Source organism: Rhyacophila brunnea, unplaced genomic scaffold (genome assembly GCF_057557595.1).
Source record: "Rhyacophila brunnea isolate RB1 unplaced genomic scaffold, BYU_Rbru_1.0 scaffold_3, whole genome shotgun sequence".
NCBI classification, from domain to species: Eukaryota; Metazoa; Arthropoda; class Insecta; order Trichoptera; family Rhyacophilidae; genus Rhyacophila; species Rhyacophila brunnea.
Window position 1 is genome coordinate 18360404 of NW_028232965.1, and position 22718 is coordinate 18383121.

Here is a 22718-nt window from a genome sequence, read left to right on the forward strand (position 1 = left end):
TATAGCAAATATGTAGGTATTATAGGTACTCAATGATTTCTAAAACCAATAATACAATAATTACACGTTTGCCGCCAATATAAAGCCATCAATTATAAGTAAAGTATATTTTTGAATAAGACGTTATTGGACTTATTGTTAGTTGTATTGAGAATTAAATATTTTCACGTTATGATTAAACATACATAATACCAGCGATTTCCAAATTGGGAGGCGCGGAGTGTTGCTAAGGGAGGCGAGAAAAGTTTAACACAAATAAATGTAGCCACAGGTTTGCAGTTTGCAATTGCATAGTTTATAAAACGGCCGCTAGTTATAAACTACACAAAAAATAGTACTATAAAAGGTTGTTTGAAAACCTGTCTGAATATTTGGAGACTAATTTTATCTCACCTTACCTCACTTCTATACTGTTGTGAAGTGCGCTGGCTGTCTTGTGAAAAAATGATATAATAGGGTCAAAACATGATATTGAAATTTGAGGCAAATTTGTTTACGAACGATAACTTTGTTGTTAAACTTGTCTATTTGGTTAATATTTAAAAAAACATTGAGTGAATAAATCAATGCAATGACCACTAAAGCATTCACTGGTTTAAAAAGACAAAGTGAAGGCATACATAAAAAATTGGAGCTTTGGAAAGCAAAATTACAAAAAAAAAAATCGTCATGTTTCCACTTTTAAATGATTTCTGTGCTGACATATTGAAGCAAACAAAAATCTATTTACTGAGCACTTTGATAGTTTGTTAATGCACTTTTCACATTATTTATTTCACAAATTTACTCTAATAGTAAAAACAATTACCTGCGGCGCCACTTGGTTTCAGGGCTATGAAATATTTTAAATATGTACCTAGTTGTGCGTTTGATGTGATATCTATATGGTGATTGATATACTTAAATGATAACTCCCGTGTATAATTTAGGAAACACTACATTAGAGCACCATACTGCCCTTAACCTCAGAGAGAACCTCGTAGGTGGGCCCGCAAAGATCCTGGCCTGGGGGCCCGCTTCAGGATGTGGGGCTCATGATAGAATCCATTTGTCAATGAACAATGATGAATTTGGATTGACTACTATTGAAATCTTATTTGCACATCCAGCGCATGAAAAACAAATTAAGGGGGGACATGCTCGTCGAAGGTCAAAATTGAGTTTTTATTGTATTTTCAAACCATGATCCTGGACACTCCTTAAACGTTGTAGATGATCTTTTTATAGAATTTTGAAGCCTTATTATCCTTTATAGTTATTTTCAACATTTGATGACTGCATGAAGTATTTTTGTTACACAAAATAGTATTCTTTTAAACCTCTCGCTCTAATATTTTAGAATATAGTCATATTTCGGTACATAACTGTGCAGTGGTATTAAGATTTTTTACATTTATTAATTTTTAAACGCATTTAATTAACCATTAGCATAATTTATTACGAGATAATTTTTGTAAAATATTCACGATAAAAAATTATATTGCTAATCTCTGTGATCCCAAATTTGACAAGAATTAGGCATTTTATTATTCAAAAAATTCGGCAAGATTAACACATTTGAAGATGATTCTAAAGATATTTATTATAAGCTATGTCTTTGACCATTCAAGTGTGATAAACATCTTATGAATAATGATTGCTTTATAATAATTATTGACCTAAGAATAAGGTAGTGTTTTTTTGAAATACGCCATTTCTTTTGTCATTCCCCAGTGGTTAAGCTACAACATACGGCCGTAGCCATAAAATGACAAACTATAATTAAAGTAGGAAGTAAAATTATGTTAACGCGCGTGTTTGAACATGTACCTAACCGAATTTTTTTTTATTTTTTTTTAAACGGTACATGTTCAAACACGCGCGTCAATATCATTTTACTCCCTACTTCAATTATAGTTTGACGGCCGTATGTTGTAGCTTAACCACTGGGGAATGACAAAAGAAATGGCGTATTTCAAAAAAACACTACCTTATTATTAGGTCAATAATTATTATAAAGCAATCATTATTCATAAGATGTTTATCACACTTAATGGTCAAAAACATAGCTTATAATAAGTATCTTTAGAATTATCTTCAAATGTGTTAATCTGGCCGATTTTTTGAATAATAAAATGCCTAATTCTTGTCAAATTTGGGATCACAGAGATTATCAAAATATTTTTTTATCGTGAATATTTTACAAAAATTATCTCGTAATAAATTATACTAATGATTTTATAAATGCGTTTAAAAATTAATAAATGTAAAAAATCTTAACACCACTGCACAGTTATGTACTGAAATATGACTATATTCTAAAACATTAGAGCGAGAGGTTTAAAAGAATACTATTTTATGTAACAAAAATACTTAATGCAGTCATCAAATGTTTAAAATAACTATAAAGGATAATAAGGCTTCAAAATTATATAAATAGATTATCTACAACGTTTAAGGAGTGTCCAGGATCATGGTTTGAAAATACAATAAAAACTCAATTTTGACCTTCGACGAGCATGTCCCCCCTTAATTTAAAAATTAATATATTATTACCTATAAGTAGTAAAATCTTGTTTATGCATAACTAAGTTTTTTTTCATTTTTGTATTAGTAATTACCTAGATTTTTGACTATTTAAAAAGGTGTCTGTATTATTTAATGAAATAAAGGTGGGGGAGGCGCCAAGATTAGATTTTTTTAAAAGGGAGGCGTAATAACATACAGTTTGGAAACCACTGCATTATACAGTCTCATACAGATGTTTATGGATACAGAAAAAGCGAAAAGAACCGAAGGATAAATTTTCATTCGTTAACATTAAAATTTATTATTATATTTTTCTATGCCATTTTAATGGCGATTCCATAACATTTTTAGTGTAGATGAATTGGAATGAATGGACATAATAATAATTCTGCATGTCGGACAATAAAATTGAGCGATGGGTACATACTATAAACTTTTGTTTATAATCGTCATCGTTGACGACTTATTTTGACCCCTGTCATAATGTACGGTCGTACGGACCACGTAGATTGTAGGACTATAGATGAAAAGGTTGCGATTTTTTGAGATTGTTCAATCTATATAATACGCAGCAGCGGTGGCATAGCAGGAGGTGGGCTAGGGGTATTGCTGCTCCAGGCGCAGCCCGGGTGGGAGCGCAGAAGAACGAAAAAAAAACGACATTCAAAAAATTCGTAAATGAATGTGTGCATATTTTAAGGAAAAGGCGACGATAAAACGTATTTTTTACTTGTAGGTGTACTAGTAGAATAACTTTGTGAGAAAGTGTAGGTACTACAGGGGTCTAAATGGACCGGAGCGCTGTTCCGGTTCATGAAATCCCCAAAAATAACGCTCCGTCTCGTAGAACAACACCTTGATACATCAGAACTAAATAGGCGGTCTCACAAAAAAATCTAACATTTATTTTTATTAAATATAGGGAAGTACATAAAATTGATACCTAGGTATGTAATATTTTCGAAAAAATATTAAGCGCTCCGGTTCGTAACATTTTCCATTTCGAGCGCTGTAGGTACAGCAATATTGAAGGAGATGGAATGAAATTCTGCAGCACCAAAGATGTTGAAAAAATGTTCTTCTATAGAGATGGAGCATACATGTATGGTATTGAAGCAAAAAATGACCTCTGCTCCATTGATTAAATTAAGAGAACTTCACGCTCCCCCTATGACCAATTTGCAGGGCGTATGAAAAGACCATATATTACTAGATAAGCATACTACACTTCGGCATTATTATTTAGTTAAAAAAGCATATGATAATTGTGTATATCCATTTAACTGCACTCGAGTAAGTATCTAATCACAGTGATCATAAAAATGGCAACCATTGCGTGAGTAGGAATATTATCCGAATATCGCAATGGGCGATGTAAATATTTTTGGAGTTTACCAACATAACCGTGCTTTATGCGTCTCTAGATAAGTATTATAACATAGATAACGTAATAGACTCCTATTTAGTCCACATTTTTATGCGGCACACTTCCCAGTCACTTGCGGCACACCGGTTGGGAATCACTGCAATCACCAAATGTATCATTGAGTTATTTAAATAAGATTTTAATTCAAACAATACACATTATATTCACCAATGTGGAACAATACGCCGAGCTTATAATGTAGCCCAGGTCACGCTGGGTTGTTGCTATGTTTAGAAACTCTGACCGTAGTGATTTTGACAGTTCATTTTCACTAAAATTACGTTAATTGCTAAAAAAATTCCACTAGGTATGTAATGCCGACAAAAGTATATCACTTACAGTAAAAATGGAATAATTGAAAATCGTATAACTACATAAAACCTATACCTACAGTTGGCTTACTTACAAAAATTATTCGCGGCATCAATAATTTATGACTTGAGATAATTTAAAATAAGTAAGTAATTTATTTTACTAGACCGATGAAATATGTATGAACCATTTTCCTTAGCGTAAATTTAATTCCTACGTGGTTTTTAATATAAACAAATAAAATTTATAGGTAATATTTTGAAGAATAATAATTTAGTGATATTATACCTACGTAGGTACCTTAGTACTACTGGAATATTGTCAATTCTTGTTAGAAAAACATTATAGGTATTATAATTGAAACAAAACACAATATACTGATATAGTACCTTTGTAACACATTCCACTAACTAAGAAATGACTATAGGACTGATTTCATCCACTTAAGTAATTCGACAGATATTCTCAACTGATACAAAAATACAAAACTTATTTTCTATAGAATAAAATATTTATCAAGACATGGATAATAATTATTATAAATACATACAAAAAAAACACGTCGTCACGATCTGCTGCTTGGGAAAAGAAGGAGCTTCTTGGAGTCTGTTGACAAGATGGTAATCGGACGATGGTATAATGATGATTACAAAGCGAGACGGGAATTGGGATGCCACCATGGTGGATACACCCGCATAAATCTGTTGAGGAGTCGCAGGCCTCAACAGCTTACTGAGGCGAACATAGTCAAAAAATACTACTACTTGCCACAAATTATATCGTCCGTCCCTTGGGTTTCGAATTTTCGAGACGTCTGGACCCCGAAGAACCTCTGCTTTTTGAACAGTAACAAATATCAGTATAATCAAAATAGGTAATGCGGCAGTTGTTTTGAATAGGTTCAGAGGTTGAGATTGTAAGAGAATACCGAGGGACACCTAGGGTATTTAGACGTGTATAGGGGTTTGTATCTATGGATTGTATGTATTTAATTGTGTTCACGGTGGCCGCGCGGCATAAGCGTTGGACTATAAAGCCGTGGGTCCCAGGTTCGAATCCTGGGTCTGGCAAGTACACATATTGTTTTTCAATTTGTGTGTGTCAGGGTATGGACCTAATAGGTTGAGCAATTGGCTGACATCCATTTCTCGTAAAAAACAAAATCTGTCAATACAAACCTCCACTCTGTGGAGGCCCATATGATCCTATCAGGATCGGACATGGTCGAAAAAAAAATGTGTTTATACCTATATATGTGTATGTATACTATTAATTTTAGATTAGTATTTCTTTTTATTCTGTATAATATATTAAATCTCTATAATGCAATATCATAGAGATTTAATAGTAATGAATCGTGTAAAATATCAAGAACAATAATGTTGTACCTGGGTGATAAAAATATGTACTGACTATACCGAGGATATTTTGGGTTCAATTTATTGTGCTTAACAACTTATCGTATAAATACAATGTAAGTGTTAGTGTTAGTAATATTCTGCATACATTGATTGATAATACATTTTGTTATGATTAATTACATATTTGAATAAATATGTGTATAAATGTATTTATTGTTGCAGTTGATAAAGCGGAGGAAATAGGGTCTGATTTTAATTAAATTGTCTGGACTCGTGTTTCATCTTAATAAATACATATACGTTAAACTTATTTGGCTATTACATCTCATTTCACAAACAAACTACAAAATACTGGTCCATTGGTCCGATGGGATACTGGTAAATAATTGATGAAGGGGTTATTACCATGTTATCCTCGTTGTGAATGTATTTAAAATAGCCGCAAAATTTTGAGATCGATGCGCAAGCGCGTTTATATTAATGCGCGCGCATTACATTTTCTAGAATATAATGAACGACAGATTTCTTCTATACCATCTGGATTTAGAGATGTTAACAAATAAAGTATCGATACTTTTGGTGGTACTGATATGTACAAGAAAGTATTATCAAAAAAGTCGACACAAGAAAGTATCGTATAGAAAGAATTTTATTAATTTCGATGAAAATATTTTTAGATCTTCCTAAATTGAATTCTTATTGCCGATTATTTTCTTTCAAAAAATATTTTCATGAAGACAATATTAAGGGGACGCTCTACAGAATTGCCATTGAGAATTGAAAATATGATTTTTTTATATGTGGTCCGGAATTGTTGGTCTACTAGTAATATACAAAGGTCGCCGACAATGCTTTAGTCAAAAGTAAATAATGATCTCTTAATTAAATTTAATTCATAAACACTGTCGACGTGAACAAACTATGGGGTGACCAATAACGATGTCTTCTAATATACGTAAATGTTACTAAATTCAATTTGTTAATCATCTGTTTGGTGGGAAGTATTTCAATCAATAATATGATGAATAGCCATGATATAAACTTAACAACTTTTTAACCTGAAATTGTCCTAGAACTAAACATACGAAGGATGTCCAAATACATATTATCTACCTACCTACATTTTTATTTCATGTGCTATCCAAAAAACATTATTAGACCTATAACATCATTATTAAAAAAATAAGTAAATATTGTTTAATTCTAATGGCCATGTCTGTTTATTATAAAAAGAAAGTGACTTTTTATTACTTACCCGATTGGTTTAAATTTAGTCTGACACTTTTACAAACAAGTAACGCAATTTTACTTTTATCCTAGTGAAACAATAGGTAGGTACAATGTACAATAATCATTGAATTTTGTTGGTAAGTAAAGCCAATGCAAGAAATAATTTATATCAAAAATAATTATTAAGTGCAGTCACCCACAGATTATATTTTATTCAAAGCTAGCGGATCACTGAGAATATCTCAAAGGTGCCGACAAAAGCGTCAAACACGCCAGGGCTGTCGGAAGACGTATTATTTATTCTTATGATAAGTTGTTTTAAATTGTGTGTTTCTCATTTACGTAAGTAGGTATATACAAATTTTGATGTTATATTGCAAAATCTATGACTAAATTATAACTCAATATTGATGTCTTGGGCCCCCTCTTAATGCTGCTCGGATGGTATCGATAGTACTATACTATTGAGGTTTGATAGAAAGGTTTCAAATTACGTGTAAGCATCCCTACTTCTGGTTCATTCTATAAGAATTGTTCCGTGTTTTTATTCGTTCGTCCCCGTTTTTGATGATAAATATTGCAAACCTGCAGTCTGCTTAGTGGACATTATTTGTGAACCTTGCAAAATGTCTCTATTTGGAGCAGCTGTTGGAGATTTTGACGATGATCCGTTCTATGGGTTAGTCATGTTATTTGATCTTTTTGATATAGTATTTTGTAAACTGACGTTTGTTAATGGCGCGAGGCGATAACTTTCTCCGATGTTTAGATTGATTTTGTACCTCTTTTGGTGATTTGAATAGTTTCGAATTTTTACCATAAGCCAGTTTATGTTGATGAAGCTTTATTTCTTCACATTCTTTTAAAGCGGATCGACGAATATACCTATTTAAATTGTATCTCCACGAGAACATCGCGTCGATTACATTCATCCTTCTTTGAATACAACATTTTTCCTTATTTTTCAGATCTCATATGCGACAGATGAGACATGTGAATCAAATGATGAATTCTCTTTTCGCCAGCCCTTTTGGAATGGGAATGATGCCCGATATGGGGGGACCACTATCAATAATGGGATCACATCATCCCCACACTTCAATGATGCCCTTTATGCCACAAATGAACATGAATAGATTAATGCCAGGTGAGAAAAGACGCAGTGATGCACAACTTCTTATTGGCAGGGCCAATATATCCATTTTCGAATTATTTGCGGCCCATGCAGGAAATGAGTGTTGCGGATATTGATATACTCTGTTCTCTTCCACGTCTCGACAGCTATTCTTAAAATTTAAATAAGCACTAACCAGATTCTCAGGTCACTCTCCACTCAGCATTACCTACACGTTTACAAGATGAAACTCAATGGCAGCGCTAGTGAGATCGCTTACACTGCGTGGTGGTATCCCTTTTAATGTTTGAATTTTAGAAACCCATGATCACCGAATATCATAACTACTATATACATTTCTCATTTAGTAATTTTAGTATACGACAACACCGTGAGTATGATATTGTGTTGGCGGAACGTTAGCTGTCTTATAAAGAAAGCTAAGTACCTGCCTATTATTATTTGACAAAACACAAAAGAATTAAATAAAATTTATCAATCCAGTCACAATAAATGCTTTATATTATTAGAAAACATACTATTACATAGGTACTAACTACATGTATATGTTTTACCGCTCGACGCAATATTCAAATTGTGTGCATAAATTCGAATGTAGCGGAGGTACTCATCATGAGGCTACTGATGATTTTACATAATAATTGTGTTTAAATTTGGTAGCCTTACTGAGAATTTTATCAAGCATTTCTGTCCCCGTCTACCTATCTACAGCATATATGACTCCATACGCTACTGGTCTTATATACTTGTTATATTAGGTAAAATATTGTATTGAGTAAAATAAAAAAATTGTCTAGTGTCTCTAAAACATTTTTTTTTTTTTTTCGACCATGTCCGATCCTAATAGGATCATATGGGCCTCCACAAAGTAGAGAGTTGTATTAACAGATTTTTGTTTTTTTTACGAGAAATGGATGTCAGCCACTTGCTCAACCTATTAGGTCCATACCCTGACTCACACACAAATTGAAAAACAATATGTGTTCTTGTCAGACCCAGGATTCGAACCTGAGACCCACGGCGTGATAGTCCAGCGCTTAAGCCACGCGGCCACCGTGGGTGTAATAACATTACAACACATTTTCTTTGAAAAATAATTACAATTGTCAAAAGTATATACATTTCAATCGATATTCTAATCGCTGTTTACATGACACAATATAGACATGTTCGATCCTATGAAGATCATATCGGCCTCCACAGAGTCGACATTTTAGAGACATGGAGAATAGATGCCTAATCAAAGAAGTCTGTTGAGTGAGTTAATTAAGATTTTTTACACCTAAATCATCTGTATTCACCTCATGCAGGTCGAATATATCGATATCCAAAGCAGTATGGTTAATCAATCAATAATTGGCATCACTGATGTCAGGTCAGTTTTACATGTCAAGACAAGAAACAAGTGATATGACATACATGTGAAAATCCTTAACACATTGATCGCCAACTAGTTTTACATAAAATAGTTAAAAAATGATTATTTGTTTTTAATGTATTATTTGATAGGTTATGAAAGAATATAATGTTTTTTTTTTCATTTTGATGACTTTTCTACGTAAATATTGGTTTTTATGATGTGCCGGCCACATGTGTCCGTCGCGGCGCAAACAAGTTAATTTATTCTATTGCGCCGTGCCGGCCATTTCACCAGTCACCTGTCCATATGTGTTGACGAGAGCATGGTGCCATTTCGCGGTCGAATTATATTTAGATTTAGATAGTATAATAAACAGAAAAGGCACAAATACGGAATAAAAGTTTTCAAATTGGGTAGTATAATACCTGGATACACATAAACTGGAAATATACGTATACATACCTTATAATCATTTTTGTTATTCTATTTTTTTATTATTTACATATTTTTTATAACTTACATTTTTATAATCTATTTAATTTTTATTTTTATATCAATAAAAACACATTTAAAATTTAAAAGGAAAACTTTTTTTTTCATTATGTACATTCTTTACATTAGTGAGCCTATATTTTGTGACTGGGAAGACATATTTTCAGGCCAAGTGGCAGTAATATACAGAAGGGCCATGCCGGTCACCGCGTATCGAAAAATGCACTGCGAGCGTGCCCGCCGGCGCTGTAGAACAACTCTAAGGCAGGTCTTCATTGCCGGTCACCGGTGACCCCCATGGCCCCCTGAACGTAATCCAATGCCGGTCACCGGTGACCCCCATGGCGATCAACGTGTTAAGGGGACGTTTTACAGAATTGGCCTTGAGAATTGAAAATATGATTTTTTTACATGTGGTCCATAATATCTGGTCTACTAGTTAATATAAAAAGGTCGCGTCAAAGTTGTTTATGTCAATAAACTTGCTCGACGACTCGATCGACTCATATTAATTTCATCAGGGCTGTCGAAGACATAAATCATAAATATTTATAATTTTAAATTTTTATTTATAATATATATTTAAATTTTTGTGCATCTAATGCCGGGTCAACACTGGCAACAAGTTGCTGGCAACCTCGTTAGATTTTACGATAATTATGATAATTATCGTAAAATTTCTTAAGCAATTATGGTAAGTATCGTACAATTTAATGAGGTTGCCAGCAACTTGTTGCCAGTGTGGATATGGCTTAATATCCACTGTGGTTCACGTAGTGGCATGGACCTGGGGTTATCTAATTCAGGAAGTCAACACCCATGATAGAATTTTTTCCAGTTTTGGTTGCATTATATTCCAAAACTCTTCTGTAAAAAATCGTTTCCGATTTTATAAATGGAAATTTCTCGGTGTACATAGTACACAAACCTACGAATAAAAAAAGACAAGAAGGAACATACTGATTCATCGCAGTAAAATCTGGCAATCAAATTCGCCATTTTGAAAAGCGACGATTATGCGTAAACAAATATCACGTGGTCTGTACGTGTGCGGCAAACTTCGAATGTGTTTGTAATTTTGTGTATCACGCATTGTCGGCCATATTTGCCGGCCTTTCTGATTAACAAACAGTATTTTTTATTAGTTATATGAAGTTGGCCTTGAATCTGTAATAAAATAATACACAATTAAAAGATTTTGAAATAGAAAAAAACACATTTCCAAGCTTTCAGCCATGCTCACTCATGAATGTCACTCATGAATGTCATTCGTCATTTAGATAAATATATACACATTTTGATGTTATCTTGCAAAGTAAACAATTATCTGATCTTTACACTATATATGTACTTACATGCGAATGTAATGTTTTCAAATAATTGATATGGATTATATACCATCGTATTATTTTCTCGAAATCATAAACATACTATAATAGTATTTGAGTATCAACCTATGTTCAATTTGAATTGGGTTATAATAATAATATACCCGTATCATTATTATAACCAATCAATAGTATGTTTGCTACGAAATCCACCCAAGTTATCAGTATGTACTTGCAGAGGTTTGATTAAAAACTATGATGAAATTAACATTTTAAAAATATTAATTCTTATGACAGCCCTGTTTTCTGATCGGCGTATATCTTGCAGGTGTTTATGAAATAATAATGATCAGTGGCCGACAATATCAAAAATAATAATAATGTTTCTTGAAATAAAATCTCCGATGATTAGTGATTTTTGCGAAAAAATCGATTTAAATGAACGTGCTAACGACGCCGAGATCCTTTTTATGCTAAATTATATTTGAATGTCGAGTTGTCGCCAGTTGGATATAATCATGTATTGTATCTGTACAGTCTCAAGTAAAGAAGTCTCAGACTTTATATAAGTTACATAATGTAATATAGAATATTTTGGAGAAATTGACAGAGGTTATAAACTCTTTATCATTTTTTAAATTTGAATATTGTATCATGTGTAAATTTTTTTGTATTTCTTTTTATGTTGATTTATTCATTCATTTTAGGTGGCCTTCATAATGGATTTATGAATGGAATGGGAAATTCATACAGCAGCGTTTTGGTCACTTCGAATGGTCCAGATGGCAGACCTTTGGTTTGTGAAATTAATTTTATTATAACCCTTACATAATAAATACAACACATCAATTTAAGTAACACATTGATTTTATTTTAATGCGAGTCATCTAAGAGAATCTGACCAATTTAAAAAAAAAAGTCCAACTTTCAAATTATTTACATTTAAGGTTTGTAGACATACTTACCGATTAAATAAAAAACCATATACATATTATTATGTATTTTATAAAATACCATAAATCACGAGTCGGACTCTTATTCCTCTTGTTAAATTAACCATATAATAATATTTATCAACGGTGAAAAACTTACGCCAGTCATTTCCCTAATCATTTTGTTTTTGTACCGACAGGTATATAGCTCTACAAGCAGCACACAACTAGGCCCTGACGGAGTCAAAGAAACTCGAAGGACAGTTCAAGACTCTCGTACTGGCACCAAGAAAATGTCTATTGGTATGCTATGTTGCTATGCTTTAGTAAAACCTTATGTTAATAACATTAAATTTTATAAATAATATTTTTTTTACCCAATAGTTATCCTAAAAAAAAGTATTAAACACATATGCTACTGATCACGATCAATCAGCCAATGATGCGATGATCTTACAGCAAGTTTTAGGTGGAGGAATGGTATATAGAAAACTCTCACTTAGTATTTGTCGTCCAAAGTCTAACCAGATCGTCAACACAGTTTTGGGATTTATCATTTTTTACTTGTAAGAATGGAAGTTTTATTATGTAAAAAAACAAATCCGCAGTTGAACATGTTGAGATGACATGCAATATGGAGCAAAGTAAAATATTACAATATATTATCATTTTTCCTTGTCTTCTAGTTTTGTAATGCTGTGTTTATATATAGGTCACCACATTCATGACCGTGCGCATTTAATCGAGCGGGAACAGAATGTTCGATCGGGTGACCTGGAAGAGAGGCAGGAATTTATCAATATTGAGGAAGAGGAAGCCGATGAGTTTAACAGGTGATTCTTTTTTATTGATTTTATGATTGGCAAATTTTTACTATCCAGGAGGATTCAAATAGACTTTTTGTTTGTTATAGAATTTGATCTCAATTTCAGGAGGCTTTTAAGTGTTATTAATATTTTATACCTTTGCGCTGTATAAACAGATTTGCAGCCTGAAATGACATTTTGTTATACTACAGACAATGGACATATTTGCTATTTTCTATGGCCGTTCATATAATAATGCATTGTATAAAAAACTTGTTTTACGCTAAACACTGATGCAAGGTGCTTTTTCCTTGAGTAATCCTGGTAAAAATATCTCAGCACAAAAGTGCGAATTTCGCTAGAAATGTTTCTATTGCTGTATATTTTTCACCTATCGATTCTACATGATTACTTTCCAGATAGGAATGTAAAAAAAGATGATGTCAATGTACTTTTCTAGATAACGAAAGGCAAACATTTCATTACTACAAAACCAAAATGTACTGCAAGAGCGTCTGATTTTTGTTTGGTTTGAGCAATGCTTTGTTAACCCATTGTGAATTACACACCTCACCACCCGCCCTTTTGTGGACTTTCTCAATTAGAGGCGGACAGTCTGCCCTACTGCTTTCTTCACTGCCCGGCGACTGCATCCATATTAATTAATATTGACATTTTAGAGAGTTCGACGAGCGTTCGAGGGCACATAGAAACGCTACCAATGCACAAATCTTACCACGCAGCGCTCCACTGTTGGCTTTGACAGCACCTCCGACCCCTAACAGGTAAAATTTACCAAATCTTATAATGGTTTCTGCTTGAGGTATTCCCATAATAGTATTATGTAGTAATTGTTAGGTACGTAGTGAAAGGGATACATTCCACTTAAAGTAATTATTGGTTAAAATATAAATTATCTTTTTACTCTCTACTTTCTCCCTTGTTTTCCCATTAATATTTTTAAACCTCAAAATGAGAAATCTTATTATTTTAGTACCTAGTGGATGTATATTAAAATTTTATAAACTATTATTTAATTTTATTATAATATGTATACTGTTGGTGTATGTACATACCTATTTACTAAATATTATTTCCCTGCAAACCATTGAACTTTTGTCTAATTTAGTGATTCCTAACCTTTTTTGGTTGGAGGACCCCTGTACATGCTGACACATCTACAGGATTGAAAAAAATGACAGAACATGTCTACATATTATGTCTCGCTTACTTCATAGTTACAAAGAAACTTTGCATAAATATAATATATTATATGAACGATTTTGAATACAACTGTTTTGTTATAAAATTGTTCAATTATGCGAATATATAACCAAAATAAACTTTTAAAATACTTTGTTGCTTTATAATAGGTCACATGAGGCGCCGAGTCGCTAAACTGGCTCCTGGGGGTTTTTTGAGTTTTGAGTAAATCACGAAAAACTGTTATGGGCAGTGTGATAACTTTAAGTGTAATTTAAGTTATTTTCTAGTTTCCGGTTTATATAGAATAGTAAATTAAAACGTCAAATTCAATTTATATGCGCCAATATTCCAAATAAATGCATTTTAATTGTCCGGAGAGCGCACTTGCATCACTCGCTGTCACAAGGGGCCAAATTTGTGACTCACACTTTGACGTTACATGTCAATAGAGTCGAGTTTCGCACTTATGGAATAAGGTCGGCCGGAAATGACTGTTCAGTAGCGGGCCGTATTTATTTCAATTAATATAGATATTTTAGAATTTATTTTGCCAAACAAATATTTTCTCACCATACTTACCTACTACACGGTAAATCCTTTTTTACATTGCATCTTTTTAGCATTTATAGCGGTAGGTATGTATGTATGTACATAGAAAAAAAACATTTTTTCAAAATAAAGAATCGTGTTTATTAATGAGAAGCGAGCAAGAAATAACGCAAGTATACCAAATATGTGAATAAGTGATGGTCCCAATAACACATACATATAAAGCATAATCATTGATGATCTAGTTGTTCCAAGGTGGAGAGAGGAATTAAAAGTAGGTAGGTCACTATAAAATTAAAAAGATTTTTTTCTTTCAGCCCCACTGTGTGACATCACTGAAACTCCTTTACAATACTTCACTATAAATGTATCTTGAGCAAGTTTCACTGCCTTTCCATAAAATGCAGTATGGAAATGTCTAATATCAGTTCCATTTAATGAACTGCCCTTGAAGTTCCTAGTGTCATGATTACACTGAGGATACTCGGGCAATTTTTTAGATGAATATCTGCAAAATGAATATCTGCAAAAAAATACAATAATTAATAACTTTGAAAATAAAAAGTAAAGATAGAGGTTAATAAAATATATATACAAAAGTATAAAATAATGACTATACTTAGATATTATGTAAATATATATAATGAGATTTATGGCGGTTATCTTAAATCAATTTATTATAAGTCATCAAGTGATTAAAAAATAATGTCCAATTATTAAAGGTCCCAATATTATTTTTTGAAACAAGCAAAATATGTTATATATATAATGAGATTTATGGCGGTTATCTTAAATCAATTTATTATAAGTCATCAAGTGATTAAAAAATAATGTCCAATTATTAAAGGTCCCAATATTATTTTTTTGAAACAAGCAAAATATGTTAAAAATCTGTACTTATAGATCTCATAATAATTACATCACGCTAAATATACAATATTATGTATCTACGGCATAATTTAAAAAAAGCGTACGAAACAAAAAATAATAAGTATTATGAAACACCACTGGATTATTGAAACATCTATAGCAAAAATTAATGTTAGGAATGTCAAATTTTAAATACCTTTCTTGGCGTAACACGTTACATTTCCAGCCAGCTGGATTTCTTAAACGCTTCCTTGATTCTCCTGGTAGAGATTCCGTTACACTTACTAATGAAACATCCATTATTAATTAGTAAAAACAATCAAATAGACGAAGCAAAATCAAGGCTTTCTCACTGCACAGACGCGAACGGTTTGACGCGGTTGTATAGAGATTTTACCGTACGTTTGAAATCAGTATTTGAATGGCGGCGTCTGATTGGTCGGTTAAGAAGAGACAATTTAGCGACTCCATATTTTTTCAAAGAGCGCGCTTGGCGACTCACGTCAATATTCATTTTAATTTTTTGATGAAATTGGGAGGAATTTGAAACTCTCAACTGGAAAAGTCGATAGATCTATCGATAGAGCATCTAAGTACATTCAAAACTCATTTTATCGAAAAATCGCCAGGAGCCAGTTTAGCGACTCGGCGCCTCACATAATTTATTTTTTACGGAATTCCTACAGATAAGTTTGAATGTTATTCAATCTTTTTCAAATTATCGGAGAACATCGGGATATCAAGGTACCCGGTTGGGAATCACTGGCCCACACATATAAAAAGTTTTAGATGGACGCAGGAGGAAACATTCTGAAGGTCTAGCGATGAGGAAAATGTATTACCATGGAGACATTATTGCAATACATACTGTAGTCATCCATAGAAATAAAAAGCCATCTATTTTATATTATATCACAATTTCCATTTCAAAATGGTTATTTATGAGGATTGGATGTCAGCCATTTGTTTAACCCACTGTATTCACTTGTACATATTGTTTGAAAAAGAAAACAACATGTGTATTTGATTGAGCTGCGATGACTTCTATCCTCAAAAAACGTACAAAATCTTCACAGAAGTTATAGCTGCTTAAATCTTGATATTGCTTTTGTGAATATCGTCTATATTATCGTCAGTGGCGAAGGGTAGAGGTAGGCTGTTAAGATCCGCCATAAATAATGCACATTAATCTTTGTCAGTCATATGTATTTGTTTTCATTAAAATAAGACTACAATTTACGAATGGTGTTGGTTAGTTTTTAAAATTCAATTAAACCCTGCGAAAACCAAACCATAATCGTTATGATATATTTTGGGCGATACGATAAAATTGTGCACATTTTTTCGTTCATTCTTATTTGTTTTCGTTGAATTAAGAATACATATTACATATATTGTTGGTTATTTTTTGAAATGCATTAAACTCAGCCTAAACCAAACTATAATAGATAAAAAATATTCTTCTATCTATAAAATATCCAAAGTTATGTATGATTTAATTGCATAATTTTAGATATTTTATAGATATTTGAGTATTTTGTGACTATTACCTATTATGCCTTTGTTTATGCAAGGGTTTAATTGAATTTGAAAAACTAACCAACACTATCTGCAATTCGTAGTATTAGTTCAGTAAAAACAAATACGTATGACTAACAAAGTTTAATGTGCACTATTTATGGCGGATCTTAACAGCCTACCTCCACCCTTCGCTACTGATATTTAGCACCTCTTTTAATTACAGTAGAACCTTGATTATGATGACTAATCAGGGATGAAGGTAGTCCAGATAATGAGACATCTGGAAAATCGAAAAGGATGTGTTTACTTGTAGAGTACCTAAATGTTTTTTCATAAAATATTCTTTGGTTTAACCATCGATTATAGTGAAACCTGAATAACCGAGGTTCTACTGTTTTCTTATTGGAATTTTACATATATTTTTTGTACAATGGTCTTATTAAAGTTTTTGACTTCCTTTATCTGTTATTATGAATGCATACTATTTTTATGTATAATATTTTGTAATTATATTATGCATTGTTGTGGTATTTAGTTAGTGCTTTCATGCATATCTATTATATGGTAGTTTAGTGTGATGCGGGTGTTGTATAAATGTTTTGCTGTAGGCGAGCGCAATCGAGAAGTAATATAGCCCCCCGTCGGGGGTACCGCCCGCTCTCCTCCGGCGCCCTCGCTCTCACTTCAGGATCCTCAGCCAGGTGAGCGCCTTTCAGCCCCCACTAACAAGTTACAATAACCGGTAACCCTCAAATCGAGCATGTGTACAATATTGATCGAGACCATTGGTGATTGTTTCCACACATCTGCACTGTGACAGAGGGCACTGTTATTTCAATAATTAATTGTATCTACTTCTATTGACAAAGAATATTTGCTAACACTGTCTATATGTTTATTTTTAATCTTAATTTTTTTTTCACTGCACATGAAATATTAGTCAAAACGTCATGCCAACAGTCACCGGTCAATGCGCTTCATGTAAATGTATACAGCAGTATAAAATGTATCCTAAAAACCCGACAATGAAATGAAAGTTTGGGTCGGTGACCGTTTGTTAAATTTTGAGAATTTTGTAAATTAAGAAAAATATTAGAATTCATATTATAGTAAAGTCAACTCTCGGTCGGACCGTGGCATTTTTTATATGAGATGATTCTTACATAAAGCAGCTACACGAGAAGCTCCTAACGTATGCCCCCAACCCTATTTGAGTGTGTTTAAAACAAAAAACGAGAAAATGATTTTATATTAAATTTTTAAGAAATTTTTAAAATGTATTGGGTAAGCTAGTCAGTATTTAAGTACATGGCAGAATTAATCGTGTGATGTAATTTTACTTGGAGAAGCAATATATATAATATAAGAATATTAGATTCTGCTTGATCAAAAAAAAAAAATAGTTATTCGTAAAATTATATATCGTTTCCATTCTATAAAATTATGGACATTCCGTTGCAAAAATAGGTGCCCGCCTTATTCATCTTAAATATGAACGTAAGAGAATTATAGATTTTATATACCTATGTAATGAAAATTCTTACTGAAAGTTTGTAAATTATGACGTAAAATAAAAGTTCCAGATTATATAACAGGAGGAGACGATACTATTAATCAACATAGTGGTTGTGAGTTTTATTTCTCTATTTGCATTTTGCTATGTGTGATCTTTAACCTGCATGATGCTATAATTCTCATCGATAGTTCGATATAAACGAAAAAAAATATAAACAAACGCAATGACACGTTTAATTACAAAAACCAATTTCGTGTTTAAAACCAATAATGATAAATATCGTTTTTGAGCATCAATCGTTGCATTTAACATTAGTTTCTGTTTTCTATTGTATTTTATTTTCAAATTGATGGATGAACTTTGCAATAAATATATGAAAAATAAAATTGGACATAATATAACACTTCAAATAATCTGTTTCTATAAATCGTTAAGTTTTATTATAAATTTTGGCACATTTTAGAATTCATAGATTATTACATCTTGTGTAAAATTGGACATAGAATATATAGATATTTTTTGATCAATTTTGACCATCGACCACTGGTTTTTGAAATTAGACACTTATATAAAATATATTGCATTGAAGCTACAACATATATGCTTGTCTTGTGATATTTATATGCTGTTTGAATATTTGCTATTGGATTAAGAAAATAATATTTCATTAGGCTTTCCGCAAACGGGTAGATGGAAAAAAACCAATATGTATATTATTTTATTCCAAGAAGATATATGGTCCTGGTAGACACATATCGTCATTAAAACTAGGAAAAAGTGTAACTCCAAAAATGCTATTTCACAGGAGAGACAATAAACATTATGGTTTTGTATACAAATTAACATATGGTTATGGAGTTAAAATTAAATCATCCATGATTTAACGATGATACAATTTTTTTGGAACCACATCATTTGCAGGACGGGTTGATATTAACAGAATTCAAAGTCAATTTTTGATTAAAATAGAGTTACACATTTTTCTAGTTTCAATGATGAATTATGTTCTAATTTTTTGAGGGCTCCAAATTCTCTCAATCCAGTCTTGCACTTATATAATAAATGTGCTAGTTAACCCTAAGAGTTTCAAGTCAAAATGCGTTTTAATGAATCATATTAATGATTATTAAATTCCAATAATATTCATATGCCTACATGTGTACCAATTTTGTGATTGAGTCTGAAATATTCTGTATTGCCAATATTTTTGAACATACAAACCTTTTGTTTTACATAAGACATAAGTTTCGACCCTCTTCATTTATTTATGTACATATTTTAATTTCATTTATTTTAGAGTGTGTTAAATTTCAGCTAATAAGATTTGTTGCTTATTTACCTAGATGCCTTGGGTCTTTAAAAATTTATTGTTTGTTAAGTCTTGCAATTGGGTCATGGACATATTATTATCTTTATTTTATTTATGATTATGATTTTATTGGTGATATTGAAAAGCAAATCAATTCACATCATTTATCAGACAATTTTGTATTGTAATGTCAGACTCTATTTTAAAATTATTTTCTAGCATGATATGCATATTATAGTGGACGTTGAATTGATTTTGTAATATAAATTTTTTCAGTGCGGGAGCTGGAGCGGGAACAGGAGTTCGTCACACATACAGTTCACTGCATCCGCAAAGGTCTAAACAGAGAGGACACAAATCTCATCACAATACTTCCGATTACTAAATATCCTTCTACACCCATTATACATGGCTGTGTAACTAAACTATTGAGAATATTGTGATTGATTATATTGTGTCAATCTAGTTTTGTAAGAAACCATGAAACAAAATTTTGTCTATATAAATTTCAACTCGACTGTTGACTTTGATATCGGACAATATGGCTTTTAATATGATGCGACTGTCAAATTCTGCGGTTAAATATTTTCATGTACAATTTTCTATTTTATTTGATGTTAGACATAACACTAATGACATTAAATTATTAAGTTATTTAGTTTTGGGTGTGCTCGGGGTATAATCTCATTTTTGTTATTCGTAGCGGATAGGAAATTTATCATATTATTTTTTTTCTTTTTCTGATCATTTGCCTGTGTTTAAGTTTATACAAAACTTTTGATTTGTTTATAATTCATTCATGAAACAATATTTAAACGGTAAGCGGGTGTCGATTGGCATTATAAAAACAAAAATATCAATGACATTTTCCAATTTCAATATCTTTTTATGTGTTACATCGTATTTTAATAACATTAAGATAACACTTCAGTTATAATATCTTAACTGGCACAATATCCCAGTTTCAATTTGTGTTTTTTTTTTAAATTACGATAGCACCCTATTATTCAAGAACTGAAATGATAAAGTGGATTAATCTCACGTCAATTGTCTTTTGTTTGAGGTTATAAATGGATCCTGACTCGCTTGATTAATGGCAATGTAGCCGGAGATCTTTGAAAATCCATACCCAATTTTATAATTAGGTACATGTAAAAGTAAATTAGCGAATCCTTTAATCTTCACATAAAATTAATTACCGGATGAGTTTATCTTTTGTTATGTTTTTTATGTCTTTCTCATAATGATAGTTTTAATTCGATATTCCTGATTATTTTAGAATAAAGTTAGCTTGGATGTAACGAAGTGCTAAAAAGGAAATCTGATTAAGATTTTTTTTTTAAATTAGTTAATAATATATATCTTTCCTGTCTACTATATTATCTGCATAACCTTCACCAGCATTATATCTTAATTTACATGGACGTAATATTAAATTCTGATATGTACGTTCTACTTTTCAAATGCTCGTAAATTGTTGAATACTGATTAATTCTCCACGATGCAGACAGATGATTGATTATCAGCTCTTAAGATAAAGTTTTTATCATATCTTGTAGCCAAATAAATGTGAAGTCTCATAATAAATTAAAGGAATTTGATTTTCCTTATCAATTTTAATAAATACAGAAAAGGTATTCGCAGACAATAAGATATAATGTTTATTCAATGGCATCGACAATTTGCACATTTTTAATTCTCACATGTTGAAAAATATGTTTGTACGATTCACTGCAGTTGATTTATTGTGGTTTTGTGGGTAATGTTTTTTTTAAATGCCGTTCGATCATTGAATGCGTCTGACAGGTTATGTATAGATTTACGTTGGAGGTGTTTGGGAATATCCCAAATCATTGGCCCTCATATTATAATATTTAGTAGTCTTTGTTCAGGTCTAATTATTACCGATTTTGTTTCAAAAATGATAGTCATACACATATATATTATATATTATTCCCTTGACTGTTGCAAAGTGTATAACTAATCAATATCTTATTTTTAATATTATTTGGTCAATTTGTATTGTTAAATTCAAATGATAAAACATATCGGTTACTCTAATTTGTTCATCAGTAAATTTACCGAAATAAACTCATATTGTAAACGATGTCTACTTGTAATCGTTTCTTGTTTCTGAGACACTGATAATTGGGCTTGAAGTTTATAATATAAAGTTGGTAGTTTTCAATAATGAAACGATTGTTCTCTGTAGATTGTCCACCAATGTCCTGCATTGTTTTACTTGTTAAATTTGAAACTTAACTCCAATATTATGAAAAAGAAAATTATGACCAACTTGAACTGATTTAAAAATATTAGAATATTTATTTAGTTTAGTGTCTCGCCTCTACCAATAGTGTTGTAATTAATTGTTGTACTTGTCTAGTTTAAGACGTATTGTCAGAGTAACAGATTGTATTTTGGTAATTGGATGATGTGATATGCTTAGCGCTAAAATATTTGAGTATATTATGTTTAACTTTCAATGCTATTTTTGGTAGGTTATCATAATCTGTTACATCCACAATTAAAAAAATAAAAGTTTTCAATGAATCATCTGCTTTTTATTAAATATAAATAACCCACCCACCCATTAATTTGTTTAAAAATAACTCTTTTATTTATATACAGTAGAACCTCGATATAATGGACTAATGCGGGGGTGTGTCCGTTTAAGCCGAAAGTTCATTATATAAAAACACAAACAAAATCCTGTTTATTTGTCTTCGGATGATGTATCCAGACACACCCGTTGTGGAGTGATGCTAATGTTCCATGACGACGTGCTTGCTTTCGGTAATCCTGCTTTTAAAAAAGAATCATGTGTTTGTACTTTTAAAGTCTGCTATTTTTTATA

At 31.8% G+C, this 22718-nt stretch overlaps 1 protein-coding gene across 2 annotated transcripts; it reads left to right on the forward strand.

Moving 5' to 3' along the window:
* Positions 1–7345: 7345 nt before the first annotated feature.
* On the forward strand, positions 7346–22415 carry Mlf (myeloid leukemia factor). Of its 2 annotated transcripts, XM_085951953.1 has the most exons (8): positions 7346–7516; positions 7806–7984; positions 11860–11948; positions 12285–12387; positions 12797–12917; positions 13571–13675; positions 17645–17737; positions 20138–22415. In XM_085951953.1, the coding sequence occupies exons 1-8, from the start codon at positions 7464–7466 to the stop codon at positions 20244–20246; spliced, it is 852 nt and encodes a 283-aa protein (XP_085808079.1). In that variant the 5' UTR covers positions 7346–7463; the 3' UTR covers positions 20247–22415. The 2 variants fall into 2 exon arrangements, with proteins under 2 accessions (XP_085808079.1, XP_085808080.1); XM_085951954.1 differs by lacking the exon at positions 17645–17737.
* Positions 22416–22718: the final 303 nt, after the last annotated feature.

Coding starts and splice junctions, on each gene's coding strand:
- Mlf (XM_085951953.1), top strand. CDS start 7,464: ATGTCTCTATTTGGAGCAGCTGTTGGAGATTTTGACGATGATCCGTTC. Junction 7,985..11,859: donor CATGAATAGATTAATGCCAG/GTGAGAAAAGAC, acceptor CATTCATTTTAG/GTGGCCTTCATAATGGATTT. Junction 12,918..13,570: donor GAAGCCGATGAGTTTAACAG/GTGATTCTTTTT, acceptor TTGACATTTTAG/AGAGTTCGACGAGCGTTCGA.